Here is a 19,363-nt window from a genome sequence, read left to right as displayed (position 1 = left end):
TCCATTTTCTTCTTACCTATATATTACTGAAGAAATAAAATGTTATTTAGCAGACTGAAAACACCATGGAATAAAATTTTAAAATGCCTGAGGAGCATCATCTTAAATGTATTTAATGAGTTCATCACTTCAGATCAGCTGGATTTAGGTCCTGAGGCAGCTAATTGATCTCCACAAGACAGCTATCTGCTAGACTCCACACCTCTAAACCAGCAGTAATTCTCTGTCTCAGTACAGACCAAGACTCCTAATTTTTTTTAATAGGATTTGAGGCGCTTTTGAACACTTTGGCTTGTCACCTCCATCAATCTGTGCTTTGAATCTGGCAAAATCTTACTCACTCACTTAATTTTACTCAGACAGACAGGACGGATGAAGGACTGGGGATGAAGGATGACAGTGCATGCTGGTGTATCGAGGGCAAAGGCTCCAGGGATGTGGCAGACCGGAGTAAAGGTATAAAGACACGTGAAGGGAACAAGCATGGGGCCCAGGAGCTGGGGGGCAGTCAGGCTGCTTGGCTGCTTTTCAGCATAAGGTATTAATTGTGGGGTTACAGGCGTAGGAGGGAAAATAGTCCAGATTTCTGAACTGGAGGGAGACTTGGAAGCTGGAAGTAGGGTTGTAAAGGCAGATCAGAGCATGAGCTGCCTTTACACACAGAAAGACCAAATCATTACAGATAAAGCTGGGGTGAGGGGTAGGTTTAAGACCTACAAGCATGACCTGTGCTTAGGTCTCAAAGAAAGAGAGCTAGTGCTACAAAATGGAGGGATCAAGCAGTTTCTTATAGGAATTTTTTCTTCATAATATATACCTGAACACAATCTGAACAACTGCAGCATTTCCTGTTTTGATGCTATTTATGCCAATGACTGGGAAAGTCTCAAAGCTAGTAAACATAAATAAAAAACTCCTCACAACCTGTTTAATTGTTGTACAATTGCTAATTCTTTTAAGCAAAAGTTGCTTATTTCTCAATAAATGTTTACTTAAATACATGTACTCTGATTAGCAAGCAGACAGCCTCTGACTTTAGATGGGCAGGACCAGGACCAATCTGATTTTTGGGTTCCATTTTGGGGGAAGGTGGAAGCTGACCCTGAGATCTAGGACATATTACAAATAAGAAGACCATTCTACAAGCTGATAGGACTCTGTCTAAATTTTGGCATTTTCTACTTGAGAAGAGGTAAAGAGTTTCACTTGCAAAGAATACTGAAGTGTAGCCTGAGACTTGCTTACCCAGTGCCCTCCAAATTAAACAGAAAAGGAGGGTGAAGCTAACAAAGGCCCAGTTCCACTCATGGTTCTTCCCAACTGTAGAAACTCCCATGAAGATGAAGATTAACGTCTCACTGACACTGCTCAGCATCTTCATAAAATACTTTATTGTCGTATAGGATTTTTGAGAAACATTTTCCTCCACATATTTATTCATGGTCATGGCACAAGCTGTAATCCTGAAAGGCAAACATTATCCTGTATTTCACTGGCTTGAATTTTTTTTAGCCTCCCCCATTTCTACAGGATATTATTCACTTCTCCATAGTCCTCTTTAAAATACAAAGCATAAATTATTGCATAAACAATATCAAATTTATAGATTTGGTGAACCTACAGTTTTGGGCACAAGATTTTTTTTCCACAGTGGGGAGTTTTCTGAGGAGACATCTCTATATGGAGAGTTTTTTCACATATTAAATCCACATGATCTGTGAAGGGGTCACTCAAACTCTGTGTTTCGGAAGAGACAGAGCTGAGGAGAGCCAGGGGTAGCCCTGGAAAACAGGGATTGCTGCTTCTATTGCTGCTGAGAGACATCAGACAGGATGGCAACAGCATGTCCTGGGCCAGGGCTTCCCTCCCTTCCCACCAGCAGTTATCCCACCAAACCATTCCCCTCCCCAGTGTCAGTGACAGTAGCCAGCTCCTCTCTCCAGGCAAAGTAAGTAGCAAGGCTACAGACAATTTGTCATCCTCCACCACTTTAAGCCACTGCTTGCTTTGCCTGTGCATAGGGCTGAATAGGAGAAAAACACCACCAGAAATCACAGAGGAGCAGTTGCACATTTAAAGCACCTACAAATGAATGAAATGGGCATCTCTGCTGATACATAAAAGAACAGACAGGGCTTACTGTAAATATGCCTATGTGTCCATGCTCTGAGCTTGTGTCAGTAAACAGAGTTTCTTAAGCAGCAGGAAGAACAAAGAATGACATTACAGGATGTACATCACTTGCTCAGTATGGTTGCCCATGGTACAGGCATGGCAGAGGACGATTCAGCTATCAAGTTTATAGGTTTAAGGATAGCAGAGCTGGCTGGAGGATAACCTCAACGTGGTGCCTCAGTGTATGGAAGCACAGCCTGAACTGCCTAATAATTATCAGCGTGGGCCAGTGCAGCTGGCAAGTGCAGGGGCAGCCAATGCAATATAGCAAGAACACAGTGGGCAGGCTGTACAACAGCCACTTCCAGACCCACGGTCATTTCAGGATCTCAAAACTGCAGCTTACTGCCCGAAGCATTAGGGCTGTCAGGTCTGCATCAAAGACACAAGAAAACACTCAGTAATATTTATTACCTTCTTAAAATAAATAGTTCTCATGATTACAGTCACTTAGGAAAGCCCTGCAGCTTGGAGAGGTGGGGAAGCATGCTCTGGACATGGTTTGTTTTTGGATCCTGAGGTAATGGAGACACTGTAAATAGATGTCTGATAAGAATCTGTCAACAGATTAATCAGGATCTTTGCAAGCTGTAACTTAAAACACCTACCACGCTTAACCACTAGATTTTAAAGGGACGACAGTCTCATACATATAATCTTATATTCAGTAATATTTTGCATTCATTCAATTAGTGTCGCCTGATGAGTTGGTTCACCAGGATAACAAATAGTGCTGTCCATTATTTGTTACTCTTCAGGTAAGTAATATTCCACAGCTAATAATTACTTACTTTATGAATTTGGTATCTCTTCAGAGGACTTATGTTAGAAAAAAACCTGTTGATGTCTCTTTAATTTAAAAACTATAGAGTAATATCGTGTTAGAATTTAATATAAAACAGATTTCTTTAAATATGTAAGATTTTATGTACATGATTATAATATGTTCTTCCCAAAGTAAATTTTTACTGTCACAATAATCAAAGCAAAAGCTTAGGTGTGTTTTATTTTACATTTCTTATCCACATACATTAATTCTGGATTCCACTTTTGTGACCTGAGGTAGATGCCTTGATCAAGAAGGGGAGGAAAAAACCAGCTAATTGCAATCAACCTGCAACCTTCTGTGCTTCTGAAGAATAAAAGTCCTCCTGTACAAACAGTAGAGTTTCTGTCATGACTGCAACAAACTAGGCCACTGGGTTCAATCCTCAAATTTCTTTGACCTACTAAATTTACAGTAGTTTCAATGTCTGTTCCTTACAGCCTGCTAATTCACTGTTTGCAAACAAAAAAAAAAAGAAACATATATTAATAGTTCTGGTGCTTCACAGCCTTTATGAGAAATTATTAAGCAGAAGATGCAGCATTATAATTAGAAGTGGAACCAAGCAAATAAAGTTCAGATTCATATCTGTATGTTTTATGTCCATGATCCTGATTCAAGCCTGGCTCTAATTACAGTAGAAGCTCTTTCCTCTCCTTCTGAAGAGGACCTTCTCACTGCAGCTCACAGGGACATGGTGCAGTCCCTTCACTATTTCAGCCAGGTAACCTGGTGCAGGGGTTATACACAGATGTTTCAATAATCATTTGTCCTCAGAATGAGTACACAGACTTATCAGAATAGGGACAAGCACCTTTCATTCCCTCCTATTCCTCTGCCAGCGAATTCCTGCTTGCACAGAAATGAGGCACTGACTATGTATCCTATGTATTTGATAACACTGTATGTTCCTGCTCATGTCCTCCCCCTAAAGGATTGTACAGCATGTAACCACAAAGTCTCACTGAGTATCCTGACAAATCTGGTTATGAAGGAAGTGGGAATCAGTAGTTTAACAGACTCACGTGGATATAGGTGAAAAAGGGGAGATCAGGCAATTATTCCCTATAGGCTGAACTATAAATGGCCACAGAAGCATATAATGAATCAACAATCCAGGTTGTAAGGGACACTCCAAGGTCGTTTGGTCCAACTACATGCTCAAAGGAGGTCTGACTTTGAAGTCAGACCCAAGCAATCGTGCCATGAGTCATTCACTGCAAAAAATGACAGGGAACAAAATACCAGTGCATGTCACATTGTGACACAGAGCAAAATACTCTTTGTAGTTCAAATCCCAACAAGATGTGAAAAGCACTGGGTAGATTTACTCCAAGGGGATGCAGAGATTACGAGAGCACTTAATGCCCTCAGCAGCACTGCTGAGAAGGGGACATGCTTTACATCTCATGGCAGCTGAGACACCACATGGCTGCAGAGAGCCCTTCCTGTTCCTCCTGTGTGTTACTGATGCATTCAGTTCTGTTAGCTACTAAAAAATGCATTAGAGAGTCAAAAACCATACAGGACATTTTAAAGACAGCTTATTTTCTATTGTGCTGTTGGAGGGAAAAAATACTTTGTGTCTCCTCTTCTGCTTTGCACCCACTGAGGGACCAGTGTTACAAATGAAAAGGCATGTGTTGTTAGTGCCATGGGAAGGAAGCACTGGTGTGCTGGTGGCAGGCACTGGCATGTGGTGGGTCCAGCGACCTGCCGTGCCCTTTGCAATGTATGCCGGATGCAGCATGTCCAAATCAGTATTTTCATGCATACTGCCTCAATTTTTTCCATGTACAGTTTAGCCACACATTTTTGGTTTAGAAGCCCTTTAAGTATTTGATCATAGGACATCAAGGACATTTGACTTAAGGAGTGGAGGAAACTAGAAACCACACAAATGCTATGAATAGAAGCTAGGGAAAGAGATGGCACATTTATGAACTCGGTCAAAGTGGATGCATATGTTACTTTATTTAGGCTCATATCAGAGAAAGAAACCCATGCAATCTTTCACTCTTTACTTCTATTAAAGTATTAACCCCTCTTGTTTCATGGCATATTTCTGGTTTTATACTACTGAAATCATCAGCTGTAAGTTTCCATATAAATTGCTTCCCAGCCCCAGAAAACCTTATACTGGCATGACTGTGATATCAAAACTATCTTCACTTTCCTAAAAGATAATCATCAGATGAGGTGTTATCAAGTCTTAGTGATACTCAGACGTAACATCTGAGCTTTCATAAAAAGCTATGCTCCTAACGCCTGAATGACTCATATTTGACTCTAGAACAATACAAAGTCATTAAAGAAGGCTGGCCTTTAAAAATATTACTTGGAACCAGAGCAAACCATTTAAGCATATCAAATGTCATAAAGGCTCTTTCTAAAGTTGGGTTGTTACAGTATAAACAGCATCAAGCGAGAGGCTGTGTTCTCTCTTTACTGAAGCCCAGGAGTGAAAAGCCAGAAATGAAAATATTTTTAGCTGTTGGAAGGGGGAAGAATAACATTATTCTATATATAATGATGTATACAGAGAGCATTGTAACACACAAGCACACATATCAAGATACTAAACTAAATGTTTCTATCACCATAGGACTAGATTCTGCAAATTTTACATTCACCTGATCCTTACTGTGCTTGCAGTCCATCAGGAGTTTGTCTTAATGATATATACATTGTTTTCATTGAATGGTACTTACTGGCTGCTCACATGGCTAAGGGAAGACATAGTTTCACAATACATTGGCATCAGAAGTGAAGCCAGTTCATGAAGTTCTCAGCTACTGCTCCTAGCCACCACTGCCCCTACATCACTGTGGGCCACCCCTCAGCCATGTCCTTATGACTACTTGTAGGGTCACATGAGGACACGGGTCACCAAACTGACCCGGGTTAAAAATAACCCCACTGAAAATACAAGGGATTATTTTTAACTTGGAACACATCAAAGATACGGTTTATGGTGTGATACCATGAACAGTTTTAGTGACACAGCTGGTGTGGTGGCAAGCTGAGAGAATAGGATGGAAGCGGGAGGGGAGAAGCCGGAAATCCACAAGCCAGCATCACTGCCATGCACAGTGGAATGATGCCATATGGCAAAGTTTGCGAAATCTGGTCGCCTCTGCAATTTCCTTCAGCATTCTTACTTGGGTGCTATTATTATTGAAGTTTGCGGTACTTACGCCATGATGCCCGAGAGATGAAACATTTCAGCTGTTATGTATGACAAGTAACTGTACAGGAAGACAAAGAGTGGCTCAATCACTCGGATTTTATGGGTGAAACGGGTGGTAAAGGCTGCTACAAATCCCAAAAGGATTCCAATCAAAACTCCACCGATCCCCACTATAAAGAAGTTAGCAATCCCAGCGAATATGTCAATAACCTTAATTGTGCGCATCTGGCAGAAAGACTTGAACAAATTGTACAGGACCTACGAGAAAAAGAAAGCACATTATGTTTCTGAACTCTTCTTAATTTCCCTTAACATTATTATGTTCCTCTGCTTCAATGCTGAACTTTGAATTTCTCTATCTACCTTGAACTCACTTTCGAGATATGCTGTTGTTTACCTCTGGCATATTACTTGTCATCCATAAATATCAGGGAGATATACAAAGAAGGGTAAACATCATTATTCCCATTTTTGCAAATGGGACAGGTTTATTAAGCTATGCCATTCTGCAGGCCAGCAGCATAGATCTATCTAATCTTTCTTTAAATCCATTTATCTGTAGAGCTTCTCATTTCTCCACAAGTGGCCATTTCAGATTTTCCCCAGAATCAAAGAAATAAAAAAGGAGGAGGAAAAAAATACAGTTTCATAATCAGTGAAAACTCAGGTTATTTTCAAATGTGTTTGATTTATGTAAGATACTAAGAGCTCAAGTACTGAATTAGACCATAAATTCATCTGACATGGGGGGCAGGGGAAAGAGGGTATGGAAAATGACCACCCCAAGGAGTACAAGAAACATGACATCCATGGAGTGCTCTTTCTCTGACTTATTAACCATTAGGAATCCAATGGTTTAAAGACTTTTCAAACTTTAGATTATTTCCAGAGGTTTGGATTTCATTCCCATTAAAAGACCTGTTACCATGTGTTTGCCCAGTTTAAATTTCAAAGTGTTTATAACCATCCTTCAAAACAAACTGGGTCAGCAGGATTACCATATTTTCTTAGCAAAAGAGCCTCGTTGTTTTACACAGGAAACAGAATGATGTAAAGTCTACATTTTTCTAATACCCAATATTTTAGTTACTACAAAACTGACAACAGTGGAATCAGTTATTGTTAAAGAAACCTTAAAGGGTCTCCCCATTTGCAGACTTACTTGGGAGATTTAAGCATTGCCTGGTGCTGCACATATGGTCCCAGCCATCCGATACTGTGACTTGGTCATATTACTTTTACAGCAGGTTCACAGGCTAGGCCACCGTAGTCATAAAAAACACCTGACTAGTCATCTTGGGCAGCTTGCAGGAGTTAAACCTCTGCTTGCTTTCTGGACTTCTTAGTACATCAAACAGGTTTCTCTATCAGAAATGCTATTTGAGAGAACAATTTTTTATCAGTACTTGCATTTGCCAACAATGTAGGTGTTTGAATAGTGACTGGGAGGGTTTTGTCATGTTTGCAGTCTTGTTCTCTCTCACATGACAAAAAGTAAGTTGTTCAGCTCTTCTTGGCCAAAATTTGATAGGTCATACAGAGGTAAAAGTTCTCACTGTTGTCTAATGCAAAGACATGGACTATTATGGGTCATTTGGGCTAAGTGAAAGGAAAGAACTGAAAAAGAAAAAAATACATTCCAGAGCAAGCATAAAAAAAGAAGGTTAAATCAAACCCAGCATGGTGACCAGTAATTTTCATTACAAAGCAACAAACAGGACAAGAGCAGGAGCATGAACAATTTATTTGATAACAGTGATGCCCTCAGGATGAATCCACCTGGGAGAAGTGTCCTTTTTCACCTGGACACACCCCTTCACCTTGCTGCTCTGAGGCACACTCCCAGCCTTTTTGCCCTGTTCCTTGTCCTTATGGACTGTACAGGACAGAAAAGTAATGTCATAAGCTCCGGTGTTTTTCCACCTGTTTTGATTTATGGACCTTATGGATTTCCTTGAAGACAAGTATATCAGAATTAGCCTATTGACAATAGGTGTGCCTTTGGTAGTCACTTTACAAGGACTTCTTAGTTCACAGACTCCCAGGACTCCATGAATCACAGACTGAAATAAAAATACTGTTGACTTGTGTTGTTTGAGAAGAGTTTTCCTGAGTCACTTGTTGAAACTTGGGACTACCCAAGAGTTGTGTTATTCTTCAAGACACCTACAGAATTTGACCTGGCAGAACACTCCCTTGGCATGTATTAGGGAAGATGATTATTTTCTTTAATTGGAGTTTTAAATAGCCTTTTTTTATATTTTAAAATATGACTATATATATATATATAAAGCAAGTCTCCAAGTAAAGGCCATTGAGAGCTGCTTGTAAAGAAGCATATAATTTTGACCTACTCAAGCAATAGCCTTTCCATAACATCACCTCATTCTCACGGCAAAGTATTCACCCTGCAAACAGAATAGAGCCTGTTGTTTCCACATACAGACATCCCCACAAATCTCAAGTCTGTTGCCATAAGTTATTTGAAAGAAAAAAACCAAATGTTCTCCTTTGTACCTCAGATCAAAACCAGACTGCCATAGTAGAAACAGCAGCTAGGACTACGGAATGTCATGAACATGATTTTAATCTTGTTCTCATTGTTCTTTATTTACACTTCTGTAAATGAGATCAAAATCGGGTTCACTGCCCTTTTACTCTAAAGCAGTTCTGTTTTACAGCTCTCTCTAAACTTTTAGGTGAGTTAACACCAACCCTGGTCACATTTTGTAATGTATGAGAACAGCATTTTTTTCAAGTTCAAGATTTGCATTTACTAAACATCCTTCAGCTGAACTTGCTGAAGGTTACACCAAGGAATATCAGTCACAAATTGTTTTTTAATCTTTTCTCAGAGTATCTCTCCAGACACTAATTGCTTATTTTCATCAGTTCTTAGTTATTAGTTTTTAATTCTGAAATAACTTTAAAGCACTCTAAAGTAATGTTTTCAGCAGAGGCAGAACAGAGAGCACTGCTGTAATGTTTTCTAACATGGAAATAATATTATTGTAATGACACTGGTTCTTTCTTTGTGATTTTAAGCCCAGAATTGGAATTTGAACTGCTAACACTCAACTTCAACTGTGATCTTGCCATTTAATATCACTGTGCTAGTCATCACCGACCCAGTCTTTTGGTAAAGCACCAACTCTGAACAAGAAGCTAACTGGCAAACACTGTTCTCAGCCAAATTCAATCTCCAAAATTCCATCAGTGGGGGAAAATAATCATCCAAATGCATGGACATATTGCAAAAACTATCAGGCATGAAAGACCACCTGAGAAATGCAGCAGAGCTGAGATTCTTGAGAAAGGACACCTTGCTTTGTATCTAAAATGAAGATGTAGTAGCATGTTTTCTGAAAAGGGAAAGCATAGATGACCCTGCTATCCTAATAAAACCTTTTATTAGGAGCAGCCAGGCAGTGAAAGTGGGATAGCAGGAAGAAGGGCTTAAAGTATTTAGAAAGCATGTTTGTTAAAGCCATTCTGTTCTGCATAGCCCATCTGTGAGGCCTCTGGGTTTTTTGATACTGCAGTGGCTGTAGGAATTTGGCAGCTTCTGAGGACAGCCAGCCTACATTCAACTCCCCTCCTGCTTTGTCCCCACACCCCACTGGAGGCACCTGCCAGAGTAGGTGGAACTCAAGGGCTCCAGCAGATGAAAGCTGGAGGGTGTTGAGGTCTGCCTGATAGCTGGTTTTATCAGCTTTCCTGGTAACCCAACATAGGCAGAGGAAGAAACAGTATTTACAAAACATCGTCTCCTTTGAGCAGATAGCTACATAACCCCAGCAGCACCCCAGCGAGAACTGGTCCGGTAGCACCACTATGGGCAGGGGAGGCAAGGTCCTCTAAGGGCACCCCATGGATCTGTGTGATGGCCTGGGTCACGTTTTAAGCATAATCAGAATTGCAGGTGTGCAAAACCATAACAAGGAACCATTAGCACACCAATGCTTAGCATGTGGAAACAACTTGATCTCCAGCCAAGTGCTGCCTTTAAGCGATAGCTAGGAAGTAAGACCAAAGGTACTCTAAATTCCTTTCACTTCTTCATGAATATATGTATGGCCAGTGTCTTACTGGGCTGACCCTACAGACTGCCGGGAGTATCTCCCCTGTGTTAGGGCATCTGGGCTGGCACGCCCTGAAAAAGAACTACCTCCAAAGAAGGCAATAATGGTGCCTCCAGGAAAGCCATGCATCACAGTTACTAAATTGCCACGCCAGTGCCTATAAAAATGGTGTTTTGGCATAATTTGCCATTAGGCAATGGCACGCATGAATACTTCTGTCATCAGGATGCACTGTTTTCCTAGCAAATCTTGTTAGACTAACTGCTGCTCCAGTGGAAAGGGGATTGATTTTGTGACTGGAAAAGTGATTTTGGTTGGAAAAATCCACAAAAAAAAAAGGGTTTACATTAAAACCCAGACCTTTTTCCTCCAGAAAAGCTTGTATGAAAAGAATTCCACCACATTATCATTAAGAATGAATAGAGACAGACACAGACAGCTGAACTGCTGAGCCTTTCGAAACTCAGTATTTACACCCACTTATTTTCAGGACTGGCTTAAGTACCTGTTTAGTAATGGCAGGCAGTTTCACAGAATCACAGAATCATTCAGGTTGGAAAAAACCCTTGGGATCATCGAGTCCAACCATCAGCTCTACTCTACAAGTTCTTATGAGAAAAATTAGGCTTCAAGGCTAGCCCGTAAGAGAGGATGAGATTCAGCTGGCTGGATAGCAACAGAATCAGGTAAAGCACGAAGCATAAGTGAAAAAAAAAATGGTACTCTCACAAACACACAAGAAGTGGTCAGTACCAAGGCTAAGATTAAATTATGAGTTTTACATGTGTTAAGGCAAAGTCCTAGAAAAAGGGAACACTGAAGGACAGTTGTGCATAGAATGGGACAGGAAAAAGAAGTGACAGTGACAGGGAAGGTGCTGACCCAATTCATGAATCTTTCTGATCCTTTTGGCATATGAAAAACGGGACCTCCGTGTCTCACAAAACAGAAAACATGCCAGGACATCGTTGACACAGGCAGAATTTCAAGTAAGGCATGGATAAATGGGAGTAATGTCCCAGACATGGTGTCATCAGGTATAAACAAGGTGCATTGGGGGTGTTAATGGAATTTGCAGATCGCTGTCGTCAGGTCAGCACCACAAACCCAGTACAGCTAGTTAATGATTACAAATTACTGCCTCCAGATGGCTGTCATATCTCCTCTGTAGCCTGGGAGAAACGTATTGGTGACCTCAGGGCATTTCCAACTGGATGGGCACATGCTAGCATCAGCCAGGTCCTGTGCCGTCTCCTGTCCCATGATTTGCCCATTCTCTGTGTGAACATGCAGGGACACCCCACACTGGCCTCTTCTGTCCAAAGACATTTCTGCAGGTGAGGAAAACCTCCAGTTTTAGATTATAGAAGTAACAGAATTCGAAGGTACAGAGACGAAAGAGAGCAAGTAGCAAAATCCCTAGTGCAAATATGCTACCATTACACATTACTCTGGTGTAGTAAGACTACCATAGTTTAGAGAATTACATAAAAACATCAGCACTCTGTGACTTCCATCTATTAGCAAACCGTAACAACCAGACAAAAAGAGATATAACGGAGTGGCATGAACAATCTTTATCGTTTTCATTAACTAATCATTTATCAAGTAACTTACCACAGTTATAGCATCATTCAGCAAAGACTCTCCAAACACCAGGATGTAAAGCTGCTCATTGACATGAATATTTTCAAAAACTGCTAGCACCGCCACAGGATCCACAGCTGAAATGAGGCTGCCAAAGAGCAAATTCTGCAGCAATGTGATATCAGTCAAACCAAATGCACTGATCTGGCAAATTCCATAAAGTGAAATTCCAATGCCGATGGCATTCCAGAGTGTGCCCACCACGGCATACCAGAATATGGTACCAAAGTTCTCAAAGAAAAGACGAGTTGGCATAAAATATCCAGCGTCGAGTACAATGGGTGGTAAAAGATACAAGAAAAAAACATCACTGTTCATTACAGGTGGGGACTTCTCCTCTGCTCCAAAAATAATCCCACCAAGAAGCAATCCAACCAGAATAAGGAGACAGCTTTCAGGTACTATAGAGGGCAACTTGTGATAGAGATGAAAGCCTTCAAAGGAAATTCAAACACAAGAAAGTGAAATGGTTATTGGTACAGAATTCAAAAAATTATTCTGGATTCTGTTATCTTAGTTTCCATAGCAAACAAACAGCAATCGCAGGACAATTCCATTTCCATTGCAAAGACTGAACTGGACCACCACAACAGGTCAAAGCAAATCTGTCAGCTAGGGTAGTTAATTCAGTTAATTGGTGGGGAGACACTCCAGTTAACAGATAGATTGATTGGAGCAACTGTGTGCAAGGGTTCTGTTTGTGCAAGTGTGCAGTTTTCGTTAATGTGGAATCCTCCAGGAAAAAAATCCAAACACTTTTATAGGGCAAATTACACCCAGATAGAGAAAAAAACCCCACAACATAATAACCACCCTCTTCTCCATGCACATCTTCACAAAGGAGTTTAAGGAATATTTTAATTTAATTTTTGGAAGTCTTTTACCAGTCACTCATGGTCACTTCCCCAGCCACCATGGCATTTACAGACAGAATCATTCTTTTCATTTTAGCGGAGCCTTCAACTTAATTTCACAAGAAACAACACGTTTTCCATAAAGTGACACTAAGTTGTAGCCTGTATTATTATACCGTATTATATGAATTGTGGAAGTGTCAGGAGTCTCTCATAAAAATCTTCGCAAAGTACTGAAAGAGTGAATTAAAAAAAGGTTCTGAATGAGGACTTAATGGTTGAATGTTCCTTAGCCTACTGAAACTCTTGAAGCCATGCAGTCTTGATAGAAAGATTACCACTACTTGTAGAAGCTGGCTGCTCTAAGGACAATTTTGGTAATAAATGGGAAAAATTCTGAAGTAACTTACTCTGGCCAGCCTAATGGAACAATCAACCTTATGCACCAAGGTCACATTCCAGGTCCTGGAGATGCCAATCTTTTCCAGGCTCCTCCTTATCTATATTTGGCCCACATAATTATATAGAAAACTATCCACACCCACAAGATCCCACAATTCCTGCCTAACTAAAAAGCATTTAAATTATTTTAAATGAGAGCTGCACGGAAACACTGGGTGTGGTAATAACGGGCGTCTATTTCAGTAAAACTATTTCAGTAAAAATCACACCTGTAGTCGAAACAGTTAAACTAGTGCAAGCTTGATATATAGTTCATATCAAGTTTCCCAGTTTCAAGGTTCTGTATCTTGTAACACCTATTTTGTTAATTCTCTTTTCATCACAATTTTTTTCCAGGTAAAAGAAAGCCTGAACATAAAATTAGGAAAAACAAATGGTTAGGAAAGACCAAAGGGAAAGCTGTTTCAATCTATAGATTTTTTACTTACATATTCTACAGATATTAAAGCTATTTTTTAAAGGTAGGCAATTTAGGCTACATTTTTTTTTCCTTTCTGGATGAACACAAGACTGCTTTTTAGTATTTAGAAACAAGTTGCCTATGCAACTTGTTAGAAGGACTGCCAAATTCACTGCCATTTTTCAAAACCGGCATCACCAATATCCTATATTGGCAGAACAGGTAGTGACCCTGGAAACACAAGAATTTGCGGTTGGAGACTTGACTCTTCACCTTTCAGCAGCTTCCACATAAACGTTTTATGGTTTGCCTTAGTTTCTGCAGTGGCAGGATGCCAAAATTTCCAATACAGTGACTGAAGTTTCCCCTGAGTAAGCAGATTTTGCTAAAAGTTTTTTTAAGCCCTTTAGAAGTATCTTAAATCATTTTCTCAATAAAAATTGAAGAGGAGAGAATTTTTGTAAATGCACCTTTTAATGAAAACAAAATACATGTCAACCAGTTGTAATGAAATGGCAATGAAATGTCTGTTGTGAATATAAAAATAAAAATATTTTCCTTTTCTTCTTTACAAGTCACTTTGGAAAGTTCATACCCTCTCAGAGCTTCTGGGACTCCACCACATCCTTAAAGGTAATGGAAAGGAACCCACTAAGTTGAATGTGGTTTTTATCCATGTAAGCAGCATCAAAACTCCTGAAAGACTTCCTGCCTCCATGCAAAATCTTCAAAGGTGATCAGAGACAGGCTGTGGTTCCCCATTTAAGAGCAGAGAGCTAGGATTTATAATCCAAAGCACATCAAGTCTGCCACAGGTGCCTGCAGGATGAGGGACATCTTCCCTGCTCTCATGGATCCACAGCTACATGGTCAGGAGCATTCTGCTAACATATCCCCTGCAGTACATGAATACTCAAGACTTTTAAGTTGAACACAGGACTACAGCTACTTTCTCCTCCTCTGACCCTGTTCTTGAGCTCCTGACTATGCATCAACCCAGCTTCAACAGCCTAGAAGATGTTTACCCTCAGGCCTTTGGGCAGTAGGACACTTGCCTAAAGTGCAAGTTCAGTACTCTTCAAGCTAAAGGTCCTAAGAGGCCTGGTTTCCTACTTGGGTGAAATCCAGTGATCTCTGATGCTGGAAATACCACCGAGATGTGTACTGATTACACGCAAGTTTTCCAAGGGCTCTCCGAGCAGCTTAAACCTTTTTTCAGGAGGTAAGTGTTGGAAGGATATCAGCTCAATTCCCAGAAGAAACACTTCGAATCATGCATTTGTGATTAACATAGAAGTTAGGGGAATCTGGATCAGTTAGACAATATTTTATAGGTTTAGTACCATAAGAATTAAGCAAAACTGGGAGAAGGTAACTACTTTCACTGCCTAGAGACTGCAGTATACTTTGAGTGCACTGGGTCCTACTTAATATACTCATGGAGTCCTTTGGCATGTAACATACCTCCTATATGGTATCACCACACAAGATAAGAAATAAGTAGAGGTAGCCAGTAAATAACAATTCTGTTCAAAGCAATTTCTTAGATTTCAAAGTGTGTCTTTGTTCTATGCTGGAATAAAAACCACCATGTTTCTAATTGCTTTGTGAAAATGCAGCTTGTTAAAATGTCCAGGTTCTGCTTGACAACTCCAGGTTTTCCCTTCTCATGCTGTCTTTCTTGCTCCCTCTAAATCTAGCCTACAATGACACAATCACAGACAAGATCTGAGAAACCTTTCAGGTAAATCCCCTATAAAAATCAGCAAATGCCGGAACATTTCAGCTCCAGTGAAACTGGACTTCTGCGAAAACACATTTGTTCAAAAAGGCTCCAGCCGGGCAATGAGCAGGTGCTGCAATACAGCTGTCTTTGGGACCTTTCACACTGCGAGAGCTGTTATTAAATGAGACTCTATCTTCTGAGCTCCTTGCAGCTGAAAAGACCTTAGGGTTCCGTTCATAAAGGTTTGCTACTCGGCAGTGCCAAGTGTAAGCATTCAGCGCCTAGCCCCAGAAAGGAATTTGCGATGCCAGATTAAGCACCGAAGTTTCCTGGGCAGTGTGAGTCTAGAGGTGGATTTCACGCCACCTGGCATGACAGGGGCGAGATGCCTGTGCTGCCCGCCAGGGAAGGTTGGGGAAGGGATGCACCAGAGAGCCTCCTCTCTTGCAGGGCTGCTCTCAGGGCTACAGGCAGCAAGACCAGCTGGAAAACCCCTTTCCATTCCTCTGAACTGAGACACACATGGCCCATTCTTAGTAACACTGTAGGACGTGGCAGAGCCAATATTTCTGTATCTCAGTGGTTAGAGAACTGCCCATCCACACTACCTTCAATACAAAAGAAGGCACAAGTGAGTGAAAAATTGACGCCGTGGGAATGTGAGTTCAGTGACGGGTCTCCTGGGAATTCACTTGCTGGATAAGGAGGCACAGACGGGGCTCCAGGAGCAAGAACTGGATGTTCCTAATTCCAGTCCTAGAGTCAGGGCGCCGGCAGATAGGCGTGGTGAAGCTGAGCACCGCCACACCTAGGGCCTCTCCTGGATTCGGCCCTCATTGCTTAGAACACACACACTTGTAACACCAGAGGTGATGCCCTAGATTAGCCACACTAGCTTTCGTTTGGTGTAACTGAAGGGATTTAAAAGTTACATGCATTCTTCCTCATCTATGCTGTTTGCTTGTTCATTGTACTGCAGTCATATTGGCAAGTAAGTCAGGTAACTTTTTTTTTTTTTTTTTTTTTTTACGTTTTAGATGCCTATGCACTAGCAAAATATCAGGATAGTCAGAGTGCACAGCCCTACACAAATTATGTATTATTGTGTATATATGTGTGTTTACATGTGTCAAATGGCTTCCCTGTAATCTTTAATAAAACAAACTTTTTCACTACTCTTAGTTTATTCAACAGTTCTTGCTGTACCTAAACTCAGAAGCCAGAGCAACTTTACAATACTCGACTGGTTCTTTACCAAACTCCCAATTTTCTGGCTATTACAGTTCATTATATACTTGAATGTATCACATTTGAACTCTGTCCTGATTCTACACCTAAATACACGCTCAAGACTAAGTATGCATCTTTAATACATTAAGATACATGCATCATGGTACCTGCATCCTTAATGGATGCAACATACAATATTTCTGCAGAAAGGAAAGAAGCCATAGCAAGTTGCTTGGGTAGAGGATCAGGCCCCCAACTACAACGCCAGCTGTGGCAGGAGGTGAATACAAATGTTTGTTTTTGCAGAATCCTAATTACCTGATCACTAACCAGAATGTGACAGTCTATTTCAATGTCCCAAGCAGAAGCCAAAGTTTTAGGTTTTATCAAAATATTTTGTCAGAATGAGTACAATCATAGTTTTTTACGGAAATGTGCACTGCAAAAGCAGAGTTCTGTATCAAACAATTGGAATATGAGTAAACATTTTTGGGTTTTTTTGTCCCCACGGCTTTATTACTTAAATTATCTTCTAGTCAAGAAGATACAAAGTCAATCATTTGAGGAGATTTACTGATTTTTAAATGGCTCTCTAGTACACCTTTATCTGATAGTCCTTAGATTATAATACTGTGCTCATGTTTCTGTTTGGAACACAGAAAGCTAATTAAAAAACTTTATATATAAGCTGCACAAAACACCGTGAAACTATGCAATACAAATATTTTCCACATGAGGGAAGAGGTGGCCTTTCTTACTCACTCAGTGCCGGCTTTTTTGCCTTTCTCGGGACATAAATGAATGGTGGGAAAGTACGACGAGGAGGCTTACTCTACCCTCATAAATATTTGCTTTCCATCGATCCGTTGTTCTGTTCTGAAACTGTCATTACACCCGGCGTTATTTTAAGAAAAAGAAGGTAGTGCTCAAACGACAGCCGGGTGACGAAGGAAAAGCCAGCGGCGCACTGGCTCAGCTCTGCGTTTTACAGTCCTCGTAGCCCGGGGTTTTACGCGTTGCTGCAGAGGGCTGGAGGGAACCTCTTTCCTCCTCCGCACCTTTCCTAACCGAGAAAACCCCATCTTCTGCCAGCTCAATCACGGCCGGGCACCCCGCCCCGCCAAGGAGCATCCGCCGCCGGCAGCCCCGCACCCGCACCCGCGCTCCTCGCCGCCGGGCGCGGAGGGCCCCGGCCGGGCTGCCGTGACCGGGGAGGGGGGGGGGGGGGTTGGTGTTGGGTCGCCCGACGGCCCCGCTCACCGATCTTGGCGAGGGAGGCCAGCAGGATCCAGAGGGTGATCTCGAAGGGGATTTGCACGTGGGGGTAGTCCAGGGTGAAGACGTGGAGCCGCGTCTCCTCGAAGGCGGTGCCGCTGGGGCTCGGCGGGGTGCCGGTGCCCATCGCCGAGGCGCCGGGCAGCTGGCTCTCCGAGGTGGCCCGCGCCTCCGCCGCCCCGGCCGCCAGCACCGCCAGCACCGCCGCCAGCACCAGCACCGGCACCGGCGTCAGAGGCGCGGCAGGGCGCGGGGGGCCGCCGCCGCCGCCCATGGCGTCCCCGCTCCCGGCCCGGCGCGCCTCTGCCCTGCGGCCCTACGGCCCCGCGCCGGCCGCCGCCGCCGCCGCCACCATCCCGCCGCCGCGGGCACCTGCCGCCGCCGCGGCCCCGCCGGCTCCGCCCCCTCCCCGGTGACTGGGCGAGTCCCGGCCCGGCGCCGCCGGCCGGCCGCGGGCGCCCCGCTCCCCCCGCCCCGGGCCGGCCCCCCCGCCGCCCCCGGGCCCGGGCGGCCGCCGCCAGGTGCGGGGGCCGGGTGCGAGCCCGGCTGCAGCGGCGTGCGGGGCTCCCGCGCACCGGTTGCTGCCCCGGGACGCGCCGAGACGAACGGGCCCGCCAAGGCAGAGGCGCGGCCGGGGTGGGCTCCCGCGGGTGCCAGTCCCTCGGAAAGGCACCGGCGTGCAGCCGAGCGGTACCGCTGCACCTGTCCGTCCCGGCAAACTAGCTCCGAGCGTGTCGGGCACACGCCTGTGTGTACAGACACATCCGTACACAGGTCGGCTCTACCTACAGCTGAAAGTATTTTGGGTAAGAATTTAGTAACTGACTTCTAGATACATGTAGAGACGACCTGCGTACGGATGTGTGTGTATATACATATATTCCAACAGGGATACACGTATGCCTGAACACATACACGCATATGGATGTGTGTAAGTGTGTGTTTGAGGAAAGGGATTTTTGCTTACGTATGCGTATATATGTACGTGTATGAGTATATATGCGTGTTGCCATTGACAAGTACAGGAAAGGTGCTTCTACCAAATACGTGAAAGACAACATTCCGCTCCCACTAATTAAGGCTTAAATTCTGTTCATTCAGAGATTTAAATGAACGTGCTCTCTATACATAGATGAATATAGGTTCATATATATATATATATGTCTATACATGCCATATGTATATTATATATCGTACAATATATGATAAATAGTATATAAAGTACAATCTATAATTATAAAAAAATATCGTATATGAATATATATTATCTATATGTTGACCCCTATCAAACACGTGATAGGCACAATCCGGTTCCTGCTCATGAAGAGTGTTACATTCTGCTAATTCAGAGAGTTAAAAGATCACACTGTATAAACATATACGAGTGTTTATACATATATTATCATATATATGTATATAAATATATAACTAATAATATATTTATGCGTGTGTGTGTGTGTTTTGCCGATACTGAACCTCTGATTGAACATGGCAAA

At 42.4% G+C, this 19,363-nt stretch overlaps 1 protein-coding gene across 1 annotated transcript in view; it reads right to left on the bottom strand.

Annotated features, from left to right (window-relative positions):
- LOC141961861 (sodium/hydrogen exchanger 2-like) overlaps positions 1 to 18,174 on the bottom strand; it is a 32,497-nt gene extending 14,323 nt beyond the window's left edge. The window contains exons 1-4 of the mRNA XM_074909211.1: positions 17,853 to 18,174; positions 11,891 to 12,354; positions 6,199 to 6,449; positions 1,246 to 1,463 (exon numbers count right to left, since the gene is read on the bottom strand). Of these exons, the coding sequence (XP_074765312.1) occupies positions 1,246 to 1,463; positions 6,199 to 6,449; positions 11,891 to 12,354; positions 17,853 to 18,141 (1,222 nt within the window). The 5' untranslated portion in view covers positions 18,142 to 18,174. The remainder of the gene's footprint in view (positions 1 to 1,245; positions 1,464 to 6,198; positions 6,450 to 11,890; positions 12,355 to 17,852) is intronic.
- Positions 18,175 to 19,363: the final 1,189 nt, after the last annotated feature.

This window comes from Athene noctua, chromosome 1 (genome assembly GCF_965140245.1).
Source record: "Athene noctua chromosome 1, bAthNoc1.hap1.1, whole genome shotgun sequence".
NCBI lineage: Eukaryota > Metazoa > Chordata > Aves > Strigiformes > Strigidae > Athene > Athene noctua.
This window is presented reverse-complemented; position numbering and strand designations above follow the sequence as displayed.